Source organism: Sceloporus occidentalis, unplaced genomic scaffold (assembly GCF_023333645.1).
Source record: "Sceloporus occidentalis isolate IW3139 unplaced genomic scaffold, rSceOcc1.0.p SCAF_157, whole genome shotgun sequence".
Lineage (NCBI taxonomy): Eukaryota > Metazoa > Chordata > Lepidosauria > Squamata > Phrynosomatidae > Sceloporus > Sceloporus occidentalis.
Window position 1 is genome coordinate 2117096 of NW_028317137.1, and position 23666 is coordinate 2140761.

The 23666-nt window shown below is 46.1% G+C and overlaps 3 protein-coding genes across 3 annotated transcripts; 1 reads left to right on the top strand and 2 right to left on the bottom strand.

The window, feature by feature from the left end:
* Position 1: 1 nt before the first annotated feature.
* On the bottom strand, positions 2-1360 carry LOC149280423 (zinc finger and BTB domain-containing protein 12-like). Its single transcript, XM_089500663.1, has one exon. It carries the CDS (start codon positions 1358-1360, stop codon positions 2-4), a length of 1359 nt encoding a protein of 452 aa, XP_089356789.1.
* A 688-nt stretch (positions 1361-2048) lies between these two features.
* On the top strand, positions 2049-18002 carry LOC149280424 (complement C2-like). Its single transcript, XM_089500664.1, has 18 exons — positions 2049-2103; positions 7763-7978; positions 8602-8784; positions 9254-9427; positions 9949-10035; positions 10454-10596; positions 10805-10946; positions 12175-12309; positions 12818-12907; positions 13081-13221; positions 13608-13717; positions 14140-14242; positions 14930-15077; positions 15361-15437; positions 16529-16644; positions 16989-17100; positions 17387-17436; positions 17805-18002. Exons 1-18 carry the CDS (start codon positions 2049-2051, stop codon positions 18000-18002), a joined length of 2280 nt encoding a protein of 759 aa, XP_089356790.1.
* A 1526-nt stretch (positions 18003-19528) lies between these two features.
* On the bottom strand, positions 19529-22307 carry LOC149280425 (negative elongation factor E-like). Its single transcript, XM_089500665.1, has 10 exons — positions 22233-22307; positions 21827-21896; positions 21404-21549; positions 21193-21267; positions 21074-21111; positions 20702-20958; positions 20420-20564; positions 20281-20335; positions 20077-20179; positions 19529-19638 (listed from the first exon to the last, which is right to left on the bottom strand). Exons 1-10 carry the CDS (start codon positions 22305-22307, stop codon positions 19529-19531), a joined length of 1074 nt encoding a protein of 357 aa, XP_089356791.1.
* Positions 22308-23666: the final 1359 nt, after the last annotated feature.

Consider the following 23666-nt stretch of genomic DNA (forward strand, 5'->3'; position numbering starts at 1 on the left):
ATCACCCCACCACCACATTGATCTCGGCCATGCCGGCCTCTAAGACGTTCTGCGCCGTGGTCTTCCCGTGCTGCTCTTTCAGGTGGCGGCGTATGGCCGGCTTGTGGGCGAACCTCACGTCGCAGTAGGAGCAACGATACGGCCTTTCGCCGCTGTGCAGGTTGAGATGGTCGTGGAGCGTCGACTTCTGCGTGAAACATTTCCCGCACAAGTGGCACGTGTGGGACTTCACTCCCCGATGCACGTTCATGTGGCGGTTGAGGTTGCTGCTGTGGTTGAACTGTTTGCCGCAGCGCGGACACATGAAGACGAAGTGCTGCGCCCGCATGTGGAAAACCAGCTTCTCCACCCCTTGGAAAACCTCATCGCACTTACAGCACCTAACCGATTGTCTGTTGCCAAACCTGGCGTCCCCAATGATCACCGAACATGACGTGCCTCCTAATCCACCGAGGGCGCTCCTTGAGCCTCCATCTACCAGGACGCTGCTTTGGCAGCCACCAGTTCCTCCATCTAGGACCTCTTCTTCTTCCTCGTGATAGCTGCTGGGGATAATCAGCACTCCCTCTCCTCCTTCCACCTCATCGCTGTATATGGCCTTCAAAACTCCACTCTGTTGGCCATTCCCATCACCAGGTTCTCCTCCTTCCACGGTGGAATTAACTAAAGCCTCTTCCTGTTGTGCCAAAGAACTCTGCTCCTCTGCTGCCTTTCCCCAAGATCGAGCTCCCTTCCCTCCTCCCATGCCGGCTTCCACTTTCACGATACAGATGTCCGAAGACGACCCTTCTTCTTCCTCTTCGTCTTCACATTCGTCCTCTTCAGGCATCAACAACATCTCTTCTTCACTCTCCATTGCCGGTCTGGCCTCAGCCTTGCGAGGCCTACTTTTCTCGAAGGGATGCATCGGACGCATCGTCGTCGTTGGTGCGCGAGAGGACATGACTTTATTAGGACCCCTCAACCCAATTTTTGGCTCAATGAACTGCGTGAGAGCCTGACGGCATTTCTCCACCACGTGCTCCATCTGGAGGTAGCTGGCGGCCGTCAAATAATTCACGATGTCCCTCACAGAGAACTCTAGGAGACCTGTGTAACAGGAAAGGAGAAGGTCCGAGACCACCCTGGGTCCATGCATCATGGATACCTGTAACTCGGAGCCGGGGTTTAATAAAAACTGATCTCTGAGGAAAGGAGAACACGCGGCCAACACCACGCGGTGGCCCCTGAACTTCAGTCCGTCAGATAGAACGGTCACGTCACAAAAACGTTCCTCCGAACGCAGCTGGTTCATACTTCGCAGCGCGGCTTCCTCGTGGCCAGGAAGTTGGAAGCGTAGAATGTCAGGAGAAGAGGCCATCTTTGTTGTGGAAGAAAGAAAGAGGGTTACGTTAGAATAACGGAGTATGGAGGAGCAGGTGGACTGCTAGAAGGTGTGTGACCATGTACTCCAAGTGAAATAAAGCAGGTGGTGAAATCCCGTAGCCGTTTCCAGGTGACCGGTGGCCTTCGGGGATTCTGCTTCTTATACGAAAAGATGGTTCTCTGTTGTGTTTTTTGGGAAGAAAACACGGAATTTTAGCTCAGACCTTTCAAGAGCCCGAACCCAGCTGCCAAAGCTGAAGGCCACATCGATAAAACCAAAGAGGAGCTTCTGTCTTCCAGGACATCTCACCAGAGCCGCGTGTGAGGGGACGCTTCGCGAGGATCCTCACAGAATCCGCTTATCCTACACAGAAAAGACAATCGAGTGAATAGACAAAAAGCGGACTTATCACCATAGAAACCGATGAAACGGTCCAATAACATAAAGCCGATTCTGATGAATGCCGCAGGTAACTGACTGATCCCTGCTTAATAGCATTATTATTATTATTATTGTTTTATATAGCGCCACCATATTCCGCAGCGCTGTACAATTATTAGCACAGTTTGTGCGATATGGAATTCCTGGCCAGGAGTTTGTGATAGACTGCGGCAAATTCTGGCCCAGGCCAACCCAACCAGGTCTGTCCTTCTTCACCACGGGCAGCTCATCCTACTGGGTCATGAGGCTCCACGGACCACCACAGATCAACGGGTGCCCAGTGATGGACGTTTACAGTACGGAGGTCTCCACATCCCCCGTAGCATCCCCCCTGCACCGAGCTACCGAATTTGGCATAACGTGACGGGGTTCTGCAACGTAAGCCTTCCTCAGGCTTAGGGCGAAGCCCCTCTTAAAGACAAAACGGGATGATCCCTGATAACGCTCGGTCTGGTCTTAGATTCAGGAGCCGTATGTCTATCCCATGCACGTATGAATTCCCTCACTGTTTTAACCTCTACCGCTTCTGCTGGGAGGCTGTTCCACTTATTTACCACCCTCTAAAACATTAGTAAAGCTCACATTTTAACTTTAAAACAACCTGGAAGGAAAAGTGTTTTGTTTATTCACTAAACCTAGAGTTTAGAAGATACATTTTGTTGAAACAATGTAAGGACGTGTCTTGCAGGGCTGATTGCAATGAGCTGCCCCTGCAAGGGCAGAACTAAAGGGCAATTTGCTTTCAGTGACAGTCCCAGTGAATGCGCTGCTCCAGTGGGATCAGTGACGCTAAGTGTTACTTTATGGGCCCTGGCAGCAAAGGGGTTAATGGCCCAAGGTCTTGCACCCTTTCAGTGAAATAGAGTAAAAGTCTGCTGCGTGAGAAGGACTACAACTCCCATCATCGCCACCCAGGTGGTCTGGGATGATGGTGTTATGCTGGAGAATAATGATTCAAGACAGAACCGTGCAGCCTGTGGCTGGTGATCGGTAACTCCCATCATCCTCGGGTTACTTGCAGACGGGGGGTGATGGGAGTTATGAAGCCCTGTTCTGGCAGGTCCTTTAAGAAAAGTTAAAGGGATGACCCCTGCGAGAGGGGGCTTCAAGGCAGGGCAGGGGTTAACAGGGTGAAGCTGTGTCCAGGGCAAAAAGAGCAGCCGTTACGACCACAGGGGGTATTTGGGCCCCAACTGCCTACTTTCTGCCCACTCTCTCCCCATCCCTTTCTGTTTCCCCCCCTTTAATTTAAAGGTATAGACACACATTACCTCCACACACAGGGCTGTCCTCTCTAGCTCCTCCTCTTCCTGTTCCTCTCCTTCCTTTCCCTCCTCCCCCTCGCTATAGGATTTAAAGGGGCACTGCCGGAGGGACTGGCTGCCTGCGGGGAGGGCTGGAGGCACAGGCACAGGCACAGGCACAGGCACAGGCACAGGCACAGGCACAGGCACAGGCACAGGCACAGGCACAGGCACAGGCACAGGCACAGGCACAGGCACAGGCACAGGCACAGGCCTTGTTCCAGGGCTGGGAAAACGATAGAGATATTCTACCGGGACCAGCTGCTGGTTCCAGGGCTTGGAAAGCGATGAGATATTCTGCCTGTTCCAGGGCTGGGAAAACGATAGAGATATTCTACCGGGACCGGCTGCCGGTTCCAGGGCTGGGAAAGCGATGAGAGATTCTACCGGGACCGGCTGCCGGTTCCAGGGCTGGGAAAGCGATGAGAGATTCTACCGGGACCGGCTGCCGGTTCCAGGGCTGGGAAAGCGATGAGAGATTCTACCGGGACCGGCTGCCGGTTCCAGGGCTGGGAAAGCGATGAGAGATTCTACCGGGACCAGCTGCCGGTTTTAGAGCTCAATACATCGCGTGGTGTCTGGATGCATGGCTAAGATACGTTAATAATTCTGCCCCTGACCCGAGATACACGGGGTATGCAGTAGAGTGGTTTGGTTGTAGTAACGCTTTTTTAAATCAACCGCTAGAGGGCGATGTTGTCTCGTGTTATTTTTCTTGAATAAATATTTTAAATTTAAAAAAGTTTTATTAATAAGAAAAAAAGTCTAATAATCCTGACGATCCCTCGCCCCGCGGGGTGGATTCCCTGCCAGGTCCACAAACCCAGTGAGAAGAATCCATCTTTTCCTATATCCTCGATGTGCGCTGATCGCGGGGCAACCGGTACGGGCAACCTATGTCAGCGAGGCCATCGGCTGCTTGGGTGCTCCAGCCCCGCGGAAACATTTATATACATAAACGGATTTAACAAAGTACGATAAACACTAGAGGGCCGGAGGCTTAGATGAAATGGAAGGAAGTTTTACTCTACTGAGAGGGTGGTAGATAAGTGGAACAGCCTCCCAGCAGAAGTGGTAGAGGGTAATACAGTGAGGGTATTAAACATGTATGGGATAGACATACGGCTCCTGAATCTAAGACGAGACCAACGACTGATTAAGGTTTGCGTCTTTACAGTGGGAGAAACGGGCGACTAGACGGGGGCCGAATGGGGCCGATCTGCAGGCAGTTCCAATGTTTGTAATGATTAATGGGACGGTTCTGTTATATGAAATAATTGCTGCCTACAGTCCGCCTCTCATGCGTGGAACAGTCTCCAGAGTCACCAAGTGCCCCGAGGTTCCATAAAAAGTCACTTTCCGGTTCCATGATCGTTCCTTAACGAGGGGGGGGGTTGGTGATTAAATAAGCAAATCCACGGCAGAAAGTACTGCAAAGCAGATCATACGAGTCGGGGGTCTCACTCGCTGAGTGCAGCGCCCTGGGCAGAGGCTTTGTGGGGGTCGGAGATACTGGGAGTAACGCTTAATGATTAAACAAAACCACCGGCAGCTGCGGAGGTTTACCGAGGACAACGAGCCGAGAGCCAACAGGAGCGGGAATCCCAGCCGTACCAGGAGGTTCTTCAGCAGCTCATCCTCTTAGATTCAGGAGCCGTACGCCTATGCCACGCATGTTTAAATCCCCCTCGCCGTATTACCCTCTACCATTTACGCTGGGAGGCTGTTCCACTTATCCACCACCCTCTCAGTAAAGTAAAACTTCTTTCCATTCCATCTCAGCCTGTGACTCTCTAGATTCCGGCCTCTTGTAACGCTTCTCCTCCGCTGAGATGGGGTCTCCAGAGCTGCCCCCAGAGGTCCGTTCAGTGGCGTGAAGGTTCTGGTTCCGCTTCTTACGATCTAGAAATATCCATCGCCTGAAACGGGGAACTTTTAGGGGTAATATTATGTAAATGAGCACGTATATCATCATCATCATCACGTGTTACATCATCAGTTTTAATGTTTTTGCCAACTTTACATTCTGCCCCCTACGGAATCCGCTGGGGCTCTATAAATAAATTGTAAAGCACCCCCTAATTAAATCCGGGGGGGGGGCTCATTACACTGGAGACCCTACGGTTACCGCCATTTAGAATCCGACACCCAGCAGGGCAGTGTCCAAAATCAATGAAACGTGGCTACCCTTTTGGCCTCCAGCCTCCCAACTCAACCAAACACTTCCAGTAAATCCACTTAATGTCAACAGCCGGTATTTACTAAGAAAGGACAACAAAGGAGGGGGGGGGCTGCGAGATTCATGGAATGCAATGAAAAGAACGTAATCAAAAGTGAAAGTTACAAAAAACGATTGCAAAACACGGATTTAGTGCAAATACACCAAGAATTTATAAACAGGGGAGTCGGAGGGGAGGAATAGGATTGGAATTTTGAGGCTCAAATACTTGGAATCCAGGAAAAAAAGATACATTTAATTCTCATGTCGTATTTTTTGTATTTAAATTCTTTTTTTAATATTTTTTTCAATTATTTTTTAAATATTTTTTTATTCTTTTTTATACACTTTAAAAAAAAAAATTATATATTTTTTTCTTTTTACTTTTAATTTAAGGTGCTGTGCCATCTTTTTTATAAATAAATGCAGCATTGGAAACATCAACCCCCCCCCCCACCGTACTATCGAATATCTGAATTCTTTTCCCAAATTAATATTCTTTACATAAATCAAATTTTGCTTCATTCATAAGTTTTGTCGGGAACGTTTGTCATGTGACGCAAAGAAAGGGACTGATAGGTTGTTGCCATAGAAAGTAAAAAACGCTTAAAAGTTTCTATGATTGAATCTTCAGAGTAAAAATGGCAGATCAGCGAAGGCTCGTTGGGTTGGTTTGCTAAAGACGGCTGCCATGCGCGACCCGGTTTAACCCCTTAATGACAAAGCCCGTACATGTACAGGCTCAAAATGCATTGTTTTCAATGGCTTTAGGGACCACCCATTGTCCTTAAGGGGTTAAAATCCACCTGAATAGGACTCATAGCGAGATTTCTCGGCAACGCTCGGACTTTTATCTCTAAACCAAAATCGTAGCAGTGTGTGCCGAGTTTCCTCTCCTCCCGATTCTCACCCCCCAGTCTCTCTCTCCTCCTCCTCCCCCCCCCGAGTGTACCCTGCCCCCTGCTGTACCCGTCAGTACACGGTGTCCATGCGCACAGAGCTCTGTGCTAGTGCCATAGGGTGAGACGGGGCGAGGAATGGGCACACAACGCGCTCTCACGCTGGGTGTCTGCCTGCTGACTGCGCTATTCACAACAGGTGTGTAAAGGTGACTGTATGCGCGTATGCGGGTGATGTTTATATAGTCCAGTGTATCTATAGACATGTATGTGAGGGGGACGCCGCTGTGTGTATATATATATATATATATATATATATATATACCGTATATATAGACACGCCCGGGAACATTCTAAATGATATATAATATATATATATACTGTATATACCGTATATATAGACACGCCCGGGAACATTCTAAATGATATATTATATATATATATATACTGTATATACCGTATATATAGACACGCCCGGGAACATTCTAAATGATATATTATATATATATATACTGTATATACCGTATATATAGACACGCCCGGGAACATTCTAAATGATATATTATATATATATATATACTGTATATACCGTATATATATACACGCCTGGGAACATTCTAAATGATATATAATATATATATATATATACCGTATATATAGACACGCCCGGGAACATTCTAAATGATATATTATATATATATATATATACTGTATATACCGTATATATATACACGCCCGGGAACATTCTAAATGAGCGGACCCTGACAATATTAACCCTTTAATAGCCCGTTGTGAAGGTTCTATATAGTGACTCCCCAAATGTGTTCCAGAATGGCACTAATACCGGCCCTCATGGAAACCTGGATGTGTTATTATTTTAAGACACACTTCATTGAGCCACCTGCATTCAAGCAGGGACATCAGCCATAACACACTGGTAGCAAAAGCAGCAACCGGGCTTCTTGTATACGATCACAGCAGGGGGAGAATAGGAAGGGGTCGGCGGCAGACTGTGCGACCCCGAGAATCTGCCCCTTCCCCCTGAGATTGGGGCAAAAACCACTGAGATTCGGGGGCAAACTCTGAGAGTTCCCAGATATGTATGTATATTATATACGGTATGGATAGGTGAGCGTGTGTGTGCACTGTATGCTTTTATTTGAATGTGCACTGTATGTTTTTATGTGAGTGTGCGCTGTACGTTTTTATGTGAATGTGCACTGTATGTTTTTATGTGAGTGTGCGCTGTACGTTTTTATGTGAGTGTGCGTGTGCGCTGTACGTTTTTATGTGAGTGTGCACTGTATGTTTTTATGTGAGTGTGCGCTGTACGTTTTTATGTGAGTGTGCGTGTGCGCTGTACGTTTTTATGTGAGTGTGCAATGTATGTTTTTATGTGAGTGCGTTCTACGTGTATATCTCAGCATATGTAGCTATTTATTTGATGGCTGGTGGGGTTGCATTAACCCCTAAACGCGCTACATGTGAGTCGCTGCCCCTCCTGGATTGTTATCAATGTTATCCTTGTTTTCAGAGGCTGACCCGTCGGTGGAATGCCCCCCCATCACAGGGTTTGCAGGGCAGTTGGTGTCGCTCAGTGATGGACTGAGGGAGGGCAGTAAAGCCCAGTTCCTGTGCCCCACGGGGCAATACCCTTGGCCTATCAGCAGCCGAACCTGCCAACCCAACGGCCAATGGAGCGCGATCAGGTCCGGCACCGGTAGGAAGTACAACGCAGTCGTCTGCAAGAGTGAGTAGAGGCTCGTTGGTAGGTGTTGGAGTGGACAGCTTCAGCCCCTTAGAGTTTTAGGTATAAGAGAGGCTTATCTGTACCGAGGCCAGCAATGGTGTGAGCTTAGGAGTTTTCCTCTTTATCCGGGGAGAAAAAAGACCATTGATGTTGGGGGCAAAAGCACTGGAGTCTTCACCGACAAACATATGTGTGCATCAGAACCCCATACCCTATAGATTAGTCTTTGGGCAGAGGGGCTTTAGACCCCAGTAACCACTAGGCACAGATGCTACGTGGGTATCCGTACCCATAAAATGAACGATGAAGATGTAATGGTGGATCTGGCCTTTCAATCACACCCTAGGCCAGGGGCGTCCAACCTGTGGCCCTCCAGCTGCTGCAGGACTACATCTCCCATAATGCTCTGCCAGCACCTTAGCTGATTATGGGAGATGTAGTCCTGCAGCAGCTGGAGGGCCGCAGGTTGGACACCCTTGCCCTAGTCTGTCTTATGAGAAAATGGGCCCTTTTCTTCCAGGGTCCTCAAGCCGTTCTCTAGTCACAGGAAAAATGGATGAAGCCTCATGAGCTTCTTGTAAATATTCGAGTTCGGTTACACAGAAACGTCTGTCTTTCTGCAGGCATGAGATGCCCCGAGCCGATATCCTTTGACAATGGAGAGTTTTACCCCAGGGGACCTTATGTGGTTGGGGCAAATATCACCTTCCGGTGTAATGACGGTTATCATATGCGTGGTTCTGAGGAGAGGACGTGTCAGAGAAATGCGAGATGGAGCGGAGAGATGGCCGTGTGCGACAACGGAGGTGAACGGGGATAAAGTGGGTCAGGGAGGGGGCTGTGAGAACATTGAGAGGTTGAGGAGGAGGAGAAGACAGTGGTCTAGGAGCCATAGGCATTGTTCAACCCCTAGGAGACCTTTGCGCCCATTACCTCCCTTTGGATAACCTGTAGTTGGTGGGGGTGAAGGTCAGTTTTACGGTGGTCTGCGCCTTCACCGGGTGACGTCTATTCCTGACACTGAGTATGAGTAAGGGCTCTTCCGGGAGGAAGTCCGCACTGCCCATCCCCTGCCATTTGGCATCCAAGGCCAAGGGGTAGGGCAGCAAGATCAAAGGGGTTTTAAGGAAACCCGCGTCTGTTCAGTATTCCATTGGCACCTATATGAACGATGTCTGTCAGGGATTCTAGAGGCTTCTATCACAGAACTCATTATTAAGAGAGCAGAACGTGTGGCTTTTCAGAAGGTGGCATTGATGGGCTCCTTCTCCTCAGCTGGTCACTGCCCTGACCCCGGGGTTCCACCTGGAGCTGTGAAGACCGGTGACCGGTACGACGTGGATGAAAGGGTCTCGTACGAGTGCTCGCGGGGACTCACACTCATGGGGTCGAAGAGCAGGATGTGTCTGGAGAACAGAAGGTGGAGCGGAACCGAGGCCAGCTGTCAGTGTGAGTTCTGGGACAGGAACTTTTCTGTAAACCGGGCCGGGTTACCCCTTTTAATGGGATTTACCTATTTTCTTTTGGTTTTTCCTCTTTTTTTTATTCTTCTCGAGGTCTCACTCCCCTGCCGTACCGCAATCATCCAAAACCAGCCTCACTCTCATTAGTCTATACTCAAACTCATTTTCACTGGTCTGTATGCTCCTTCATTCATGCTGGCCTATACTCTCCCTCACTCATTCTCATTGGCATATACGATATCCCTCTCTCATTCTAATTGGTCTACATGCTCCCTCATTCATTACTGACCACTATACCTCATTCATTCTCACTGGGGCATTGGTCATTGGTCTGTACTCACCCTCGCTCAGTTTCACTACTGTATACACCCCCTCACGGATTCTCATTGGTCGATTCTCTCCCTCACTCATTCTCATCTATCTATATACTCCCTCACGTGTTCTCATTGGTTTATTCTCTCCCTCACTCACTCTCATTGGTCTATATACCCCCCCTCTCTCTTTCAGACCCGTACTCCTTCGATCTCCCTGAGGATGTTGGGCAGCGATTCATTGGCTCGATCTCCGGCGTCCTCAACACCAAGCAGTCATCTGGTAATAAATGTCCGGCTCTATACCTGGCCACTTTCTATTTCCTGTGACCCCGAGACGCTCCAAATATTAACTCTTTAATGTGTCATGAAAACCATGACCTGTCAGGAGGTTAATGTATTCTGACTGTAGTCACCTGTATTCAAGCAGGGATTTCATCTGTTATAAAGCAGCGAGAAAAGCACCCGTTAGAACGTTCAGATACAATTAGAGTAAAATATGAAGGCGTTTGGGGTAAAACCCCTGACAGCCCCCCAGGTATGGTTATCTGAGACACATAGCTATCTGTTATATAATCTCCTGTGCCTCTGTCTCTTTTCCATCCGAAGAAGAGACCTCTGAGGTCCCAAAAGCAAGTTTACATCTTGTAGCTACGTCCATTTTTCTTATGATGGCTAATCACCGACATCGCTGTTTGCAGCTGTCTCCAAGTCTGCGGGGAGAACTGTGAATATAAAGAAGGACGGGGTGATGAACGTATACATCCTCCTGGACGCTTCCCGCAGCGTCGGCGAAGAAAGCTTCGAAATCTACAAAGAGTGCGCAAAACATATCGTGGATGGGGTCTGTATCCGTCCTGAGCTCCAAGCTCCGCCACTTCCTCTAAAAACCTAAAAAACATTTAAATCCAGGCCAATTTCGGGTTGGAACAGAGTATCTTTCTTATTAAAAGTTATTCGGAGGGCCTTGCTTTTTTTTTTTAGGTTGAATTCAGACCGTTTCGTTCCCGGTGGTTCCGTCCTCTTAGCTCTTGTTCTCTTTCTCTCTCCAGCTGGGTCGCTTCGATATGAAGATAGAGTTCGGAGTTCTCTCCTTTGCCACCGAGCCTAAAGAAGTAGTCAAAATCTACGATATGGACTCGGACGATAGCGACACGGTTTTGGGTTTAATTGAAGAAGATCTCCAATACAGCGGTGAGTCCTACAACACGACGTTCTCGCTTAAGCCTCTCTGGATCTCAGCGCGGTGATCTAGAACCACTTGGCGTTCTAAACCAGCCTTTTTCTGATGATAAAGCTGTGACAGGGCCAGGCTAGCTGGCTCATGTGTCATATGAAGTTTAGCCGGGTCACGGAGCACTTTTGTGTCCGGTTCTGTATACCGTGACCCGGTAATATATTATATTGTGTTTATTGTGTAACCGGCCCAGAGACTGATGTGGATTCAGCCCCAGCCTTCAAAGAGACGATCCTATAATCTGGCTGGGGCTCTTAATCAGCCAACACAGCCCTGTCTGCCCAGACGGCCCCCGCACTACAGGGGGGATAACACAGGTGGGGGAACCCATTGTATTCTGTAATCCCCTCACCTGATACATCCCCTGTATACTGATGGGATTTGTGATGGGATGTGGCTGATGGGATTGGGGGTTGGGTTCGGTACACATTGCATTGAGATTGTATATAAATTCTGTGTGTTTGTAATAAAGAGAGTTCTTCTTGGTTTACTGCGAATGGTGGTCTGGATGATCCGTGGATAGCTGAGTGCGATCCGTATGAGGGACTGACTGGTGATTCCTCAGCCCTCAAACAGGGGGACCCAGCCTTGGGTACGGTGACCCTGTAACAAAAGCGTCAACGATTTAGTTTTTGGATTAAGGTTAGGAGGTTTCTAGATTTTCCGGCCGGTGGAGTCTGGAATGTTCCTCTCGCCTCGAAGATTTACGGAGGCTTAAGATAAAAATCCAGTTTTTATAAACAAATTCAGAGGCACCCGTCCAATTCTCCAAAATCACTTCTTCTAGGCCGCCAACGGCTCAGCCGGGCTTTTCCATGGTTTGTATGTTTAGGATCCGCTTAGACTTTCTTCACAGGGACACCTTAAGTGGAAATCTTTAGTTACGTTACATTTCTTTATAGGGCACCGTAGCGCTGTTATAATACGGTCATTGACAGATGTTAGATATAACGGTACACAAGGACCTGGACTTGCAAGCTTACCATCTATTTGGTGGTTGAGGGGGGGAAGGGAGACAGTAGGACTGCTTGGGTGAGGATGAGTTGATTGTAGCGAGGGTGATCTGGAGATCTTTGTTGATCTTGCAGGTGGACATGGCAGATCGCAGATCAGATTGGGAAATAAAATGTACGTCCACCAAGCCGGAACTCATAAGTATTGCATGATGTTTCATTTTGGTTCCAGATCACAAAGATAAATCCGGAACGAACACCAAAGGTGCTCTGGAAGCCGTCCTCGATATGATGGCATTTCAGAAGAATCGTCACGATGGCAATGCTTGGGATTCCATTCAGCATGTTATTATTCTGATGACAGACGGTAAGGTCTAGAGATGAGTTCCAGCCGAAGCCCTGGCTGCCCTGTGTCCTGTTGGGCAATTGGGCTTTCCTGGTGGGGCTGGAGCTCAACGGGCCATATGGGGAGATCTCTGATGGAGGTCAGTGTTTAGAAGTAAGGGTACTATGGCTACATTGTATTGGAAATCTGAGAAAGGAAGGTACCATTGCTTTGTTACATTGTAACATTTGGACAGGGAATCTCTGGCGCTGTAGGGAGTTTTTAGTTCATCTTCAGACCCAAAGAATCTCCTGCAAGAAGATGATGTGTCCCCGATGTAACTGCTACTGAAGCCTAGTCTTGAATTTGCTATTTTCAGAGGGTGGGTGTGGGATTTCTCCACCCCAAGCGCATGTTTCGGGGAGACCCAAGAACTACTCAAGTGGTAGCCAGAGAAATCCAAGGAGCTGGAGGGCTACCTCCAGAGGACCCCTGATTTTTTTTATTAAGGTAAAGTGCATTGTTTTATTACTTTCCAATGATTCTACAGGCAAATCCAACATGGGTGGGCAACCCAAGGAAACGATGAGGAGGATTATGGATTTCTTGAATATCAATGAGAACAGGAATGAGTTCCTGGGTGAGAGAAAGCGTCATCTTTTCATTATTCTCATGTTATTCGCCCCCCTCCATCGACGTCAGACCCTTTTGAGTTCCGTTCCATCACTTATCCTCCCATTGTATTTGAGCTAATCTCCCCGCATACTCCCCAAGTGCACATTCACTCGCTCACTCACTCTCACTTCTTCCTAGATGTTTATGCATTTGGAGTCGGCACTGAAAACGTCGACAAGACTGAGCTGAATGAAATAGCCTCAAAAAAGAATGACGAGAAACACGTGTTTATCCTAGAAAGTGCGGAAGACATGAAGAACGTGTTCAAGGAGATATTGGGTAGCCATGGGTTTGCATTCGACATTTCTCGTTACTTCTATCGCTGTCCGTCTCTCCTCTCCTTCTCCTTCCATCTTCCTTTCTTATTCCTTCTCACCGGTTGATGTAGAAGGTGGCCACTTGGTACAATACGTTGGTTTAAATGGTTATTACAAAACAGCTGCAACTGTAGCTGCAACTCAACATTCCAAAACGGAACGCAGGCGGCTGCCAATGGGAGCCAAGCAGGGCAAAGCCTCCATCTTTAATTGGTGGAATCAATGCTTTGCTGACATTTATTTATTACAAAATACATTAAAGGTGTTGTTGGATTGCACCGCGTTCCGTTGTATTGTCTGCTGCGGTGTATGCGGAGCGTCATTTATTTTTGTTTTTCATTTCTATAGTTATCAAAAAATACGGGGATATGTGCGGCCTTAACGAAGACCTTCCCGATCCTGACGATCCCAAAAAGTGGAGTTATCCTTTCCCTTGGACGGCCATAATAACCGTAAGTGTTGGAAAATCAGGATGGAACCCAAAAAACCTTTTTCTGATTACGGAATCCCACACTGAGACTAGAACAGGGGTGTCCAACCTGCGGCCCCCCCAGCTGCTGCAGGACTACATCTCCCATACCCCTCAGCCAGCCCCTTAGCTGAGCATTATGGGAGATGTAGTCCTGCAGCAGCTGGAGGGCCGCAGATTGGATGCCCCTGGACTAGAACCTAGTTAGTCCATTAAGGTCATGGAGAAGTTTAAGAAGACATCGTTGAAGAGCATGGATATCAGACCTTGACCCCCCCGGAATGTTACTCATCACTAATGTTACTAACAAATTATTTTTAATTGGTACAGATATAAATATACTATATAAATCTAGCAAGGTTTATCGAGGAAGGTTCTCAGAGACCACATCATGAGACTTCTTTCTTTCAGACGGGAACCTCGGTACCTTGCATGGGGTCTCTGATCTCCCAATCCTGGGTCCTCACCGCCGCTCACTGTTTCAGGAACAAGCTTGCCCAACTGGTTAAAATTGGTAAGGAAACGCGTTGACGTGGAAGTGGGAACCAGAAAATCTTTGAACTTAATGAGGCTGAGTTAAAAAAAAAAATTAATTAAGCGTCCTAATTCCTTGGGTCACTGCTCACCGTTCTTCCTCTTAGGACCAAGGCAGAAGCCTGCAGTTCTAGTTCAAAGTGCTAAATTTATAATAATGGAGCAGGATGGATTAAAATCCATGATTTAAAAAAAAAAGGGATTTTTTAAAAAAAAAATTCAATCAGATTTTTTTTTATTTAAATTAGATTTGTTTTATTTAAATTAGATTTTTTTTAAATCACATTTATTTCAATGAAATGCTTCTGGAGGAAAAATCTATTTAAATATATAAATATAGTTTTCTATTTACGACACATGATAGTTCAAAGGTTATTATTATTCAGCATGAAATAGAGCTTAGTAATATCTATTTTTTTTTTATTATATTTTGTTTAGCCACAATAAATTAATGTTTAAGCAAATACAAGAATATGTATATTGCTCCAAATAGGAGCGATTAACCTATTACTAAACTAAAATCAGCTCTGATACAGCTGACGGGTTATTATTCTAAATATAAGATCTTAAATCAAATCCCACCCTGATAACGAGCCTCTAAAACCTCCAAGGAACAGCCTCGCTCGCTGAATCCCAACTGCCTCTGATCTCGTTACTATTCTATTAGGGGACGCCAACTACGACGTGAAGGATATTAAGATCCATGATTGTTACAACCTGAGCAGGAAGCTGCCCATTGGGTTAAAAGAAGACTACGACTACGATGTGGCCCTCATACAGCTTAAGACTCCCGTCGTGTTCTCGCCATCTGCCAGGTAACCCTCCCCATGGGGTAACTTCAATCATCCGCCGTGCCCTATAAAAACCTTCATTGACATAATTAACTAGTAATTTAATTTAAAAAAAAACATTGATATCAAGCACTACAAACAACATTAGTCTTAAACCTATCGAGCAGAACTTTGCCGAGTACCAAATTTAGTAAAGTAAATAAAATATTTAGTTAAAAGAATAGGGCTTTATAGTTGATGTAGGGCCCCGTTCTCACGAATAATAACGTGTTTTCTCTCTGCTAATCCTGCGTCTGTTATTTGACAGGCCCATCTGCATTCCCTGCACAGAGCCAGCCAACCGGGCAATGAAAAAGATACCGACGTCGACGTGCAAAGACCATAGTAATAATCAGTCTGCCTTGCAGCATATCTCCTCTATCCACCATCCACGTCCCCATCATTCACTCATCTTGTCTGTTCTATCTATCAGCCATGTCTACCGAATCTACTATCCTTGTATCTGTCCACCAATCATCCTACTGAATCTACCATATATATATAGCGGTCATGCATTTATCCTGTCCATTCACAAATCTATCATCCATTTATCCCGTCTGCTCTATCCACCATTCACAAATCTACCATCCATTTACCCTGTCTACTCTATCCACCATTCACAAATCTACCATCCATTTACCCCGTCTACTCTATCCACCATTCACAAATCTACCATCCATTTATCCAGTCTACTTTATCCACCATTCACAAATCTATCATCCATTTATCCCGTCTACTCTATCCACCATTCACAAATCTACCATCCATTTATCCAGTCTACTTTATCCACCATTCACAAATCTACCATCCATTTACCCCGTCTACTCTATCCACCCTTCACAAATCTACCATCCATTTATCCCGTCTACTCTATCCACCATTCACAAATCTACCATCCATTTACCCCGTCTACTCTATCCACCATTCACAAATCTACCATCCATTTACCCCGTCTACTCTATCCACCATTCACAAATCTAGCATCCATTTACCCTGTCTACTCTATCCACCATTCACAAATCTACCATCCATTTATCCTGTCTAATCATCCTGTCTACTCTATCTGATCTATCATCCATGTCTCCGGTCTACTGTATCTACCATCCACCATGGTGTATGTCATCTTCTTTGATGTGTCTCCTGTCCATATGCTCAGCTTCACACATATTAAACATTGACTATGTGGGATTTAACTGAAATCTGCCTCATGGCACTGCCAAGTTCTTGTATAACTGTATGGGGCGTTGGCACTGCAGGTGGCTAACTGGGGTTTGACAGAATTCTGTGAATAGCGACCTCATTACCTTGTTAATCCCCCCCCCGTTCCGCAATTTCCGAAATGACACCAGACTGCGAGGTGTCGTAGAGTAACGTGTAGCCGGCGGGTTTTCCATCGGTCGGGTTTAACACGCGCGCTCTCGCTTACTTTCTCCTAGGGGATTGGCTGCTGAAAAGCAACGAAATAGCTGCAGGATATTTGGCACGCAAGGCGAAGAATATGAAGGATCCCTCCTTGAAGACGAATGAAGTCCTTGTAAAGATCAACCAAGCTGTAAGTCACATAGTCACCCCAATTATCCCAGGTTCTCCTTATCATCGCCAAGCTGGCGATCATTCAATGGCGCTCGGGTAGGGGGATTATCCATCCCCCTTATATACATCTACCCCTAGGGCTCGCAGTCACTGCAGGAAGGGCTCTTGTTTACCATCATATAGTTTTACGGATTAAATGTCTCACCCCGACTGGGACTCATGGGACTGGGACTTAGAACTCATGGGACTGGGACTTAGAACTCATGGGACTGGGACTTTGAACTCATGGGACTGGGACTTAGAACTCATGGGACTGGGACTTGTTGGTTCTCATACAAGCTTTCTTGTTTGTTCCCGGAGCAGAGAGATGCCTGTGTGGCTGCAGTCAGAACGTGGGAGGCTTTTAAAGATGTCGACCCTCTGCTTTTGGTGTCGCCCCGACATCTCTGCGTGGAAGGAGATATGTCATGTAAAGGTAAGGCTTCCATTGGCTCACCGAGATTGGTATATATCAGATAACGCGTTAGAACAGAACAGTCCAGTAGCCTTCCAAAGCCAGGAACCATTATTCCTTCTTAAAGAGGTTATATTTACCCCGCTCAGCGGTAAACGGCAGGGCTTTACATCTCATTAATGTACTCGTGACTCCTTGAGCACCTAAATGGTTATTCTTTGAAGCCGCATCTTGTCTCGATGAGTTTAGTTAATGCAGCCGTGCGCCAAATCCCAGCCTGGTTCTGATGCCTCCTTTTATCACACAGGGGAGTCGGGCGGCCCGCTCTTTACGGACGTGAAAAGGCGATTCTTTCAGGTAAGGACAGCAACGATCTGAAGAAGATCCTGAAAGGTTGACTCTCGGCGTATTCTATAAGGTCTCACACTAGCCCCACGGTTATCTCTTCGTTTACTCTTTTTGGTGAGCTCTCTCATTCCTCCGTCACTGGCTTCTCCGGCAGGTGGCGCTGTCTGCCGGTACCGAATCGCTCTGCCTACCGCTGAGTAGCTCTCGATGTCTGTAGGAAGGTGGGACATTTCTACAGCGGATCATGTAAAGCAAAATAACTTTGAAACGATTGTCTTACAAAGTTTCGGAAATTCCCGTAGATGAACTGTTATTTCCTTCCGTGCCGCTTTTGCCGTGTTCTTTCCTCTAACCCGTCTCGGTTTTGTGTTTTTTAGCTTGGAGTACTCAGTTTTGGACTATTTGACCCCTGTTTTAATACAACTAAACGAAAGCTTCCACCACGAGGGTTCGAAGCTCGGGATTTTCACGTTAGCGTCTTGGAGGTCTTGCCCTGGATACGCAAACATGTAGCAGAAGACCTGGAGTTCCTTCCTGACATTGAAAATCGAGAGGACATTCGTTGTCCTACCTAACAAAAGGCAGCCACGACCTTCTCTATGCGTTATCTGTTAATATAACATTGCTACTGACCTTTGACCTTCCAAACATCGCATTTCCTCACGTCAATACAATAAATTAAAGAAACCGGCGTTTATAGTTAAAATAAACGTAACGCGCATGCCCGTCTGGCGTGTGGATGCTACCAACGTGTCTGTATGAACAGATATGTGGCAATGTTTGGTATTCGTCTTACTTAAAAAATATATATATATGCATTTCCCTTCCACTTTTCCTCGTTGGCATCACTACGCAGATATCTTTTATTACAAAGTATTCATGTAACACCCTGTTAGTTTTATCTAAAGGCAAAACAAATAAAAATAATTTCATCAAAAAAAGCACTGTTTAAACACAAAACAAATAAATCAAACACTCTAAATGAATACGAGAAGCAGTTGTTTTTAATTTTTACCAAGAGCTCTTAATGGCTTTATAGAAACTGGAAGCTAAAAGCTTAACCTATAATGACCTTTCTTTGAGACTGGTTGTGGTTCCAAGCTGTTCAAATACCCAAATCTACCCCTTTTGTTCTCTGTTCTTATTATGCGATTCTGTATAATTATATATAACGGTAACGTCTGTTTTATGACGAGCTTGGCCTGTTCTTTCTGTATTAAAGTCATATGATGACGGTAGGTGTGCGCAATCTAAGATTGTGGTCTAGAAAGAACATCTGGGTCTTTCCGCAAACCTGTGATGGTGCAGAGGGCTTGGGCATCGCAATTCACTCTGCGTTATGCCAGAGCCGACTGCTCAGCTTCTACAACACGCACTCAGCTGGCCCTACATAAAGCAGTTAGGTTTGCGAGATGTCTTAAGAACTAAGTGACTGTGAGTGTCATGTGCCAAAAAATTGTATATAACTCACAGGGATAAAAATTAGCACAGTGGCTGCTTTTTTGTGCTAAAGCCCCTATGCTGGCACTAAAGGGGTTAAATTACCTGTGTCTGCGCATGTGCAGGGTGTTAGAGCCCAACTTAGAAAGCTGAAGCTATTTCTCTACATGGGTATTACAGACAAAGCATTTAAAGGTCTGGAATGTATGAGCCAAAATGTATCCATTTAAATGGCGCCGACACGCTAAGCGCCACTAAATTACTGAAGAAATCATTTTTTTTTTTCACACTAAAATCCACACCCGGGAGTCGCAAACCGTTCGCTTTCCACCAGTTAATATCAACTCAGATTACATCAAGTTGCTGGATTTAGTCCAAGGAGTTTACTGTATCGATATCCTATTAACCACTGAAATCTTTTAATCTATTTTAACACAACATACAGAGTTCTTTTTTATCTAAACAAAGTTTTTGAGATATTTTTTCACTATAGTTACAACTTAACCATGTCCTGGCCAAACAGCCCCATGCAGTCCACCCTTGCCCCCGCAGTGTATTGCTGGTTTGATACGGCCATCTCTCCTGTGTGATAAATGTCAATACAACGCATCGTTCTCTTCCATGCTATAAAACGTCCGGTCATTTTAATCGCTTGGTTGGGTCACCCCGTGCTCTTGCCTCCCCCAGCTGCTGATCCGGAGAAGTAATCATCCGAATAGTTAACATGGGTCCTCTTATCTCTGTGAGACCCCTTCACGCTGTTTTGGATGGCTGTGGAAACATAAAAGGGAATAAGAATCAGAACCGCACACAAGCCGCATGCACAGTATCCACGTCTTCATTCAAAAAGATGCTCTCCTGCGGACCCTTTATGGGGAAGTCGTTATACTGATCTATAAAACACGGTGGTGCTGCGGGAGGGCTTGGCATTTAACAACGCCAGGCAGAAACGGGCGTCTCGCACACAGCCGGTTCCTTTCATTGATTGGACTCCAGTTTTGCTAACTCCTAACTCCAATTAGCTTTTGTTGAAGTGATTAGCCTAGAGGACCACTTTCTTTTTCCAACCCACACTGTGAACATTTGAATGATGTATTCAGTATTGATAAGAATACAATAATTTGTGAGTTATTAGTTAAAACAGATTTATACATTAATGCTTTTCTTGCCACCGTATAGACTCTGCAAAGAGGTTCTTCCGTTACTCACACAATGAGCCCCAGACCGAATTCCCAATGGCTGCATCCAGCATGGGCTGCTTCCTGGCGATGCTGACTTCCACAGCGACCTCCTTTATCACGCCGTTATTGAGCTGGAAAAGGCAACAGAATCAAAAACTAACACATAGCGCAGAGGTGGTCTCCAGTAGAGGACGCACCGCCGTATTGAAAAACACATTTAATGTTCTCTCACCTCCTGAACAGCCTGATCTGCACACTCCATCTTCTCAAAAGTGATAAACGCACAACTGTAAAAGAAACAAGAAGTTTCGGTTTCCACCTGTCTGAGATCACCCACAGAAACACATTTTACGCAATTTAAAGGTTCTCACTTCTTTGGAGCATCCGTAGCAAGATCGATAATGTTCCCGAATTTGGAGAAGGCGTCCTGTAGCATTGTCTGCGTCAAGCCCGCACCACGGACATAGACCGTGTTACCCTTTCTAGGAGTCCGGGGTTCGGGGAAAGAATCCGACCCTATAATGAAAGAACACCGAACTGTGAATCTGATTAACTTGCTACGAGGCGACACAGAACAGAGTGCAACCGTGGCTCTGCCACTTGCTTGAAAAAATTAAGACGACAAAAAAAAAAAAAAAAAAGTGAAACATTACGCCTTTGGTGGCCTTCTCTGTCTCGCTCTCTGTCTCTTTCTCTGTCCCGATCCCGGTCTCTATCACTACGATCTCGCTCTCGGTCCCTCTCCCTGTCACGATCTCGTTCTCGGTCCCTCTCCCTGTCGCGCTCCCGCTCTCTCCCGCGTTCTCTGTCATAAGGCTCCCTCTCTCCTCCCCGTCGAGAATCTCTTTCGCTGTCTCGCTCCTCGGGCTCTCTCTCGGGGTCTCTCATTCGGTCACTGGAGCTGACGAAGCTGAAAAGAACAGTGTTTTTGGAGAAACTAAGGAACAGAGCATATAAGTAAAAGTAAAGGCGAGTTTGAGAGGGGGGGGGGTAAACAACAAATGGTGGACGGCACCGGGTCTCACCTCTCGTACAGAGACTTCCTCTGAGAGCGCTTTGAGCCCTAAAAGAAAACAGAAAGAGAACGGAGTATTCAGTAGTATTCATCTGGCTCCAGCTACCCCTTCCTCTCCTAACATTTTACCTCTGCCTGCTCCTCATCCACAGATACACTACGCTGGAAGGGCTGGAAGCTGGGTGCGGGGCACTTATCTGGATCCTGAAATGAGAAAGGAGTCATAAATCGGTAATCGGGGTATATACCAGCACATGTGCAACCATAAGAGAAAAGGCTGCCTGTCCTACAGGTGTAGCATGGTCAGTGTGAGTTACAAGGCAGGAACGTAGGAGAAGACCTTTAGTTTTCCCTCCAGGGTTCTGGAACGTTTGAAGCCGCTATTCTTGGTCCCTGATTTTATTGCGCTTATTGCACCCATCTTCACCAACATCTTTGCCTGTTCTGTAGCTGTTGCTGTGTCCACAGTCGGCTGGTCGGAGAGGGCTGAAAGAAACAAAATATATGCCTAAAAACAAAGGGATAGACAGACGGGCGGAAGGACAGGCAGAAGCAAGAAACAGTAGAGAGGAAAATTGCACAAAAAATAACATTGAGCTATTTCAACCCGGATGTTACCCTCTTTTAGCATCAGATTAGTTGTCTTTTATAATCATAATGGGTAAAAAAATAAATAAATAAAAAAAAGTACAAATTAGGAATCTAGGACATTTTTGCTACATGAAGTGCGGGCCGATATATATTAGAAATAAAGGTCACTCACATCTCTTGATCCCAGCCTGACTTGTCTGGTTAGTGGACGCTTGCTTCTTCAGAGCAAGAAGAGCCTTTTTCTGTTATTTCGAAAAAATATTAAAAGAAACACAGAGGAGTTATTTCTAAAGAAGCCCAAAACAGCGTAATAACCTTGATATTTGATTAAATGGTATGAGAGTCCCCAAAAGTGGGTACTTTGACGTAGCGAGGGGCAAAGCGATATATATGGCCGTATAGTGTGACTGAATCCCCGATATTTATGTCTCCGGTGCTTTTAAATAGTATTTTCTGGGTGTCTATTGAGCAGGAAAGCTTTCCTTTTGTTCAGAGTGGGGGAAGTGGCAGAGCTACAGGCCAGGACTTAGGGCGTAAGACCCATGGATCGCGCCAGTAATCGACACTCTCTTGGATACCTTCTTCTTCAGCTTCGCGTATTTCCTCTGCAAAGACTCCTCTTCCTCTGTGAGGGTGGAAGACAGCAAGACCATGATGCCTGCGACAGCGGAGGACAAAAGGGGCAACAGAAACAGAGTAAATGGCATGGTGGCGGACAACGTGAAGGCCAAAGAGCCAAAAATCCATCCGAAAACTGCGTGTCAAAGGTGTAAACAGTGAAAACACTGAGCTCTAATCTGTCATAGATCCCGAAATCACCTCGATAATCTCTCAGATAAATTAATATAAAATATTTCTCATATTAGGAATATAAACAAAATGCAAATAAATCTGTAGTAAAAACATGTTTCTAGAAGTGGATTTTCCACATAAACACAACCTTACCTCCACTGCTCGTCGCTCTCCTTACGTCACTAACCAAAACGAATGCTCCGCCAACCAGAATTCAACGGAAGTCTCCACATCTGCCAACCACTGACGCACTTCCCTAACATGCTTCAGCCCACAGTGAGGCGGCTGTCCCCTACAAGCTACGTCATAAAGTAGGCAGCCAATCCACCTCACGGTTTCTCATGGTCCTCATCTTGTAGCGCAACGTCGTTTTGCAAAGTTATGGCAGTAACGAAAGCCCAAACAGCAGTTCTTATGTCAAAGAGTTCTAAACCCCTAGAGACACAATTCTCGATAATAGTGTCCCCAGTCTGTGGGACGAGCAGTTTTTGTCTCCTTTGTGTAGACCTCCACAAGCATTATATCATATCTCTGAAGCTATGTATAAACTTATATCTCTGAGCTCAGAATCCAGCACTGTGGCCAGTAATGTAGTTTGTAGCACTGAAGACGGGCTTTATTTTGTTCCAATAAACCCCCTTTAGCCGCCGGGAGTCAGTCATGTGATATTTTGGGTGATTTTTCTTGTCGCCACACTGAGCTGATGCTTTATGGCAATGCTAATGAAGTCGTCTGGCTGGGTGATTGAGACTGGGTCATTCTATCGTTTACCAGGGCTTTGTGAGTTTGTCTAATAGGTTAGGATAAAATAACTTAGCGAGAATATTAACTCTATCTTAGCTGATACTGTAACAATAATATTTCCCTAGAAAAGAGGTGGGTAGTGAATCCACGCGTGACATCTACATGAAAATGTTCCTATAATTTGGTGGTAAATTAAGGTAGAGGTTGGGAGGTATGGGTGTAAAACCGGCATTAAATGTTAGGGGGTGGGGTATTTTTACCCCCCCCCCACATATCATGGAACACTTGAGTCACCTGAATTCAAGCTGGGATATCAATCATATATGCGATATTAAAGCACCACCAATCAGCACTGGAACAGACCGGCAGTAAGTGCGTCATGTACCGGCAGAAGTGTTCCACCAAACACATATCTAGCAAAGAAAAAGAGCTGGGGGCGGGCAAAGGGGCAAACGCCTATGGGCACAACCCCCTAT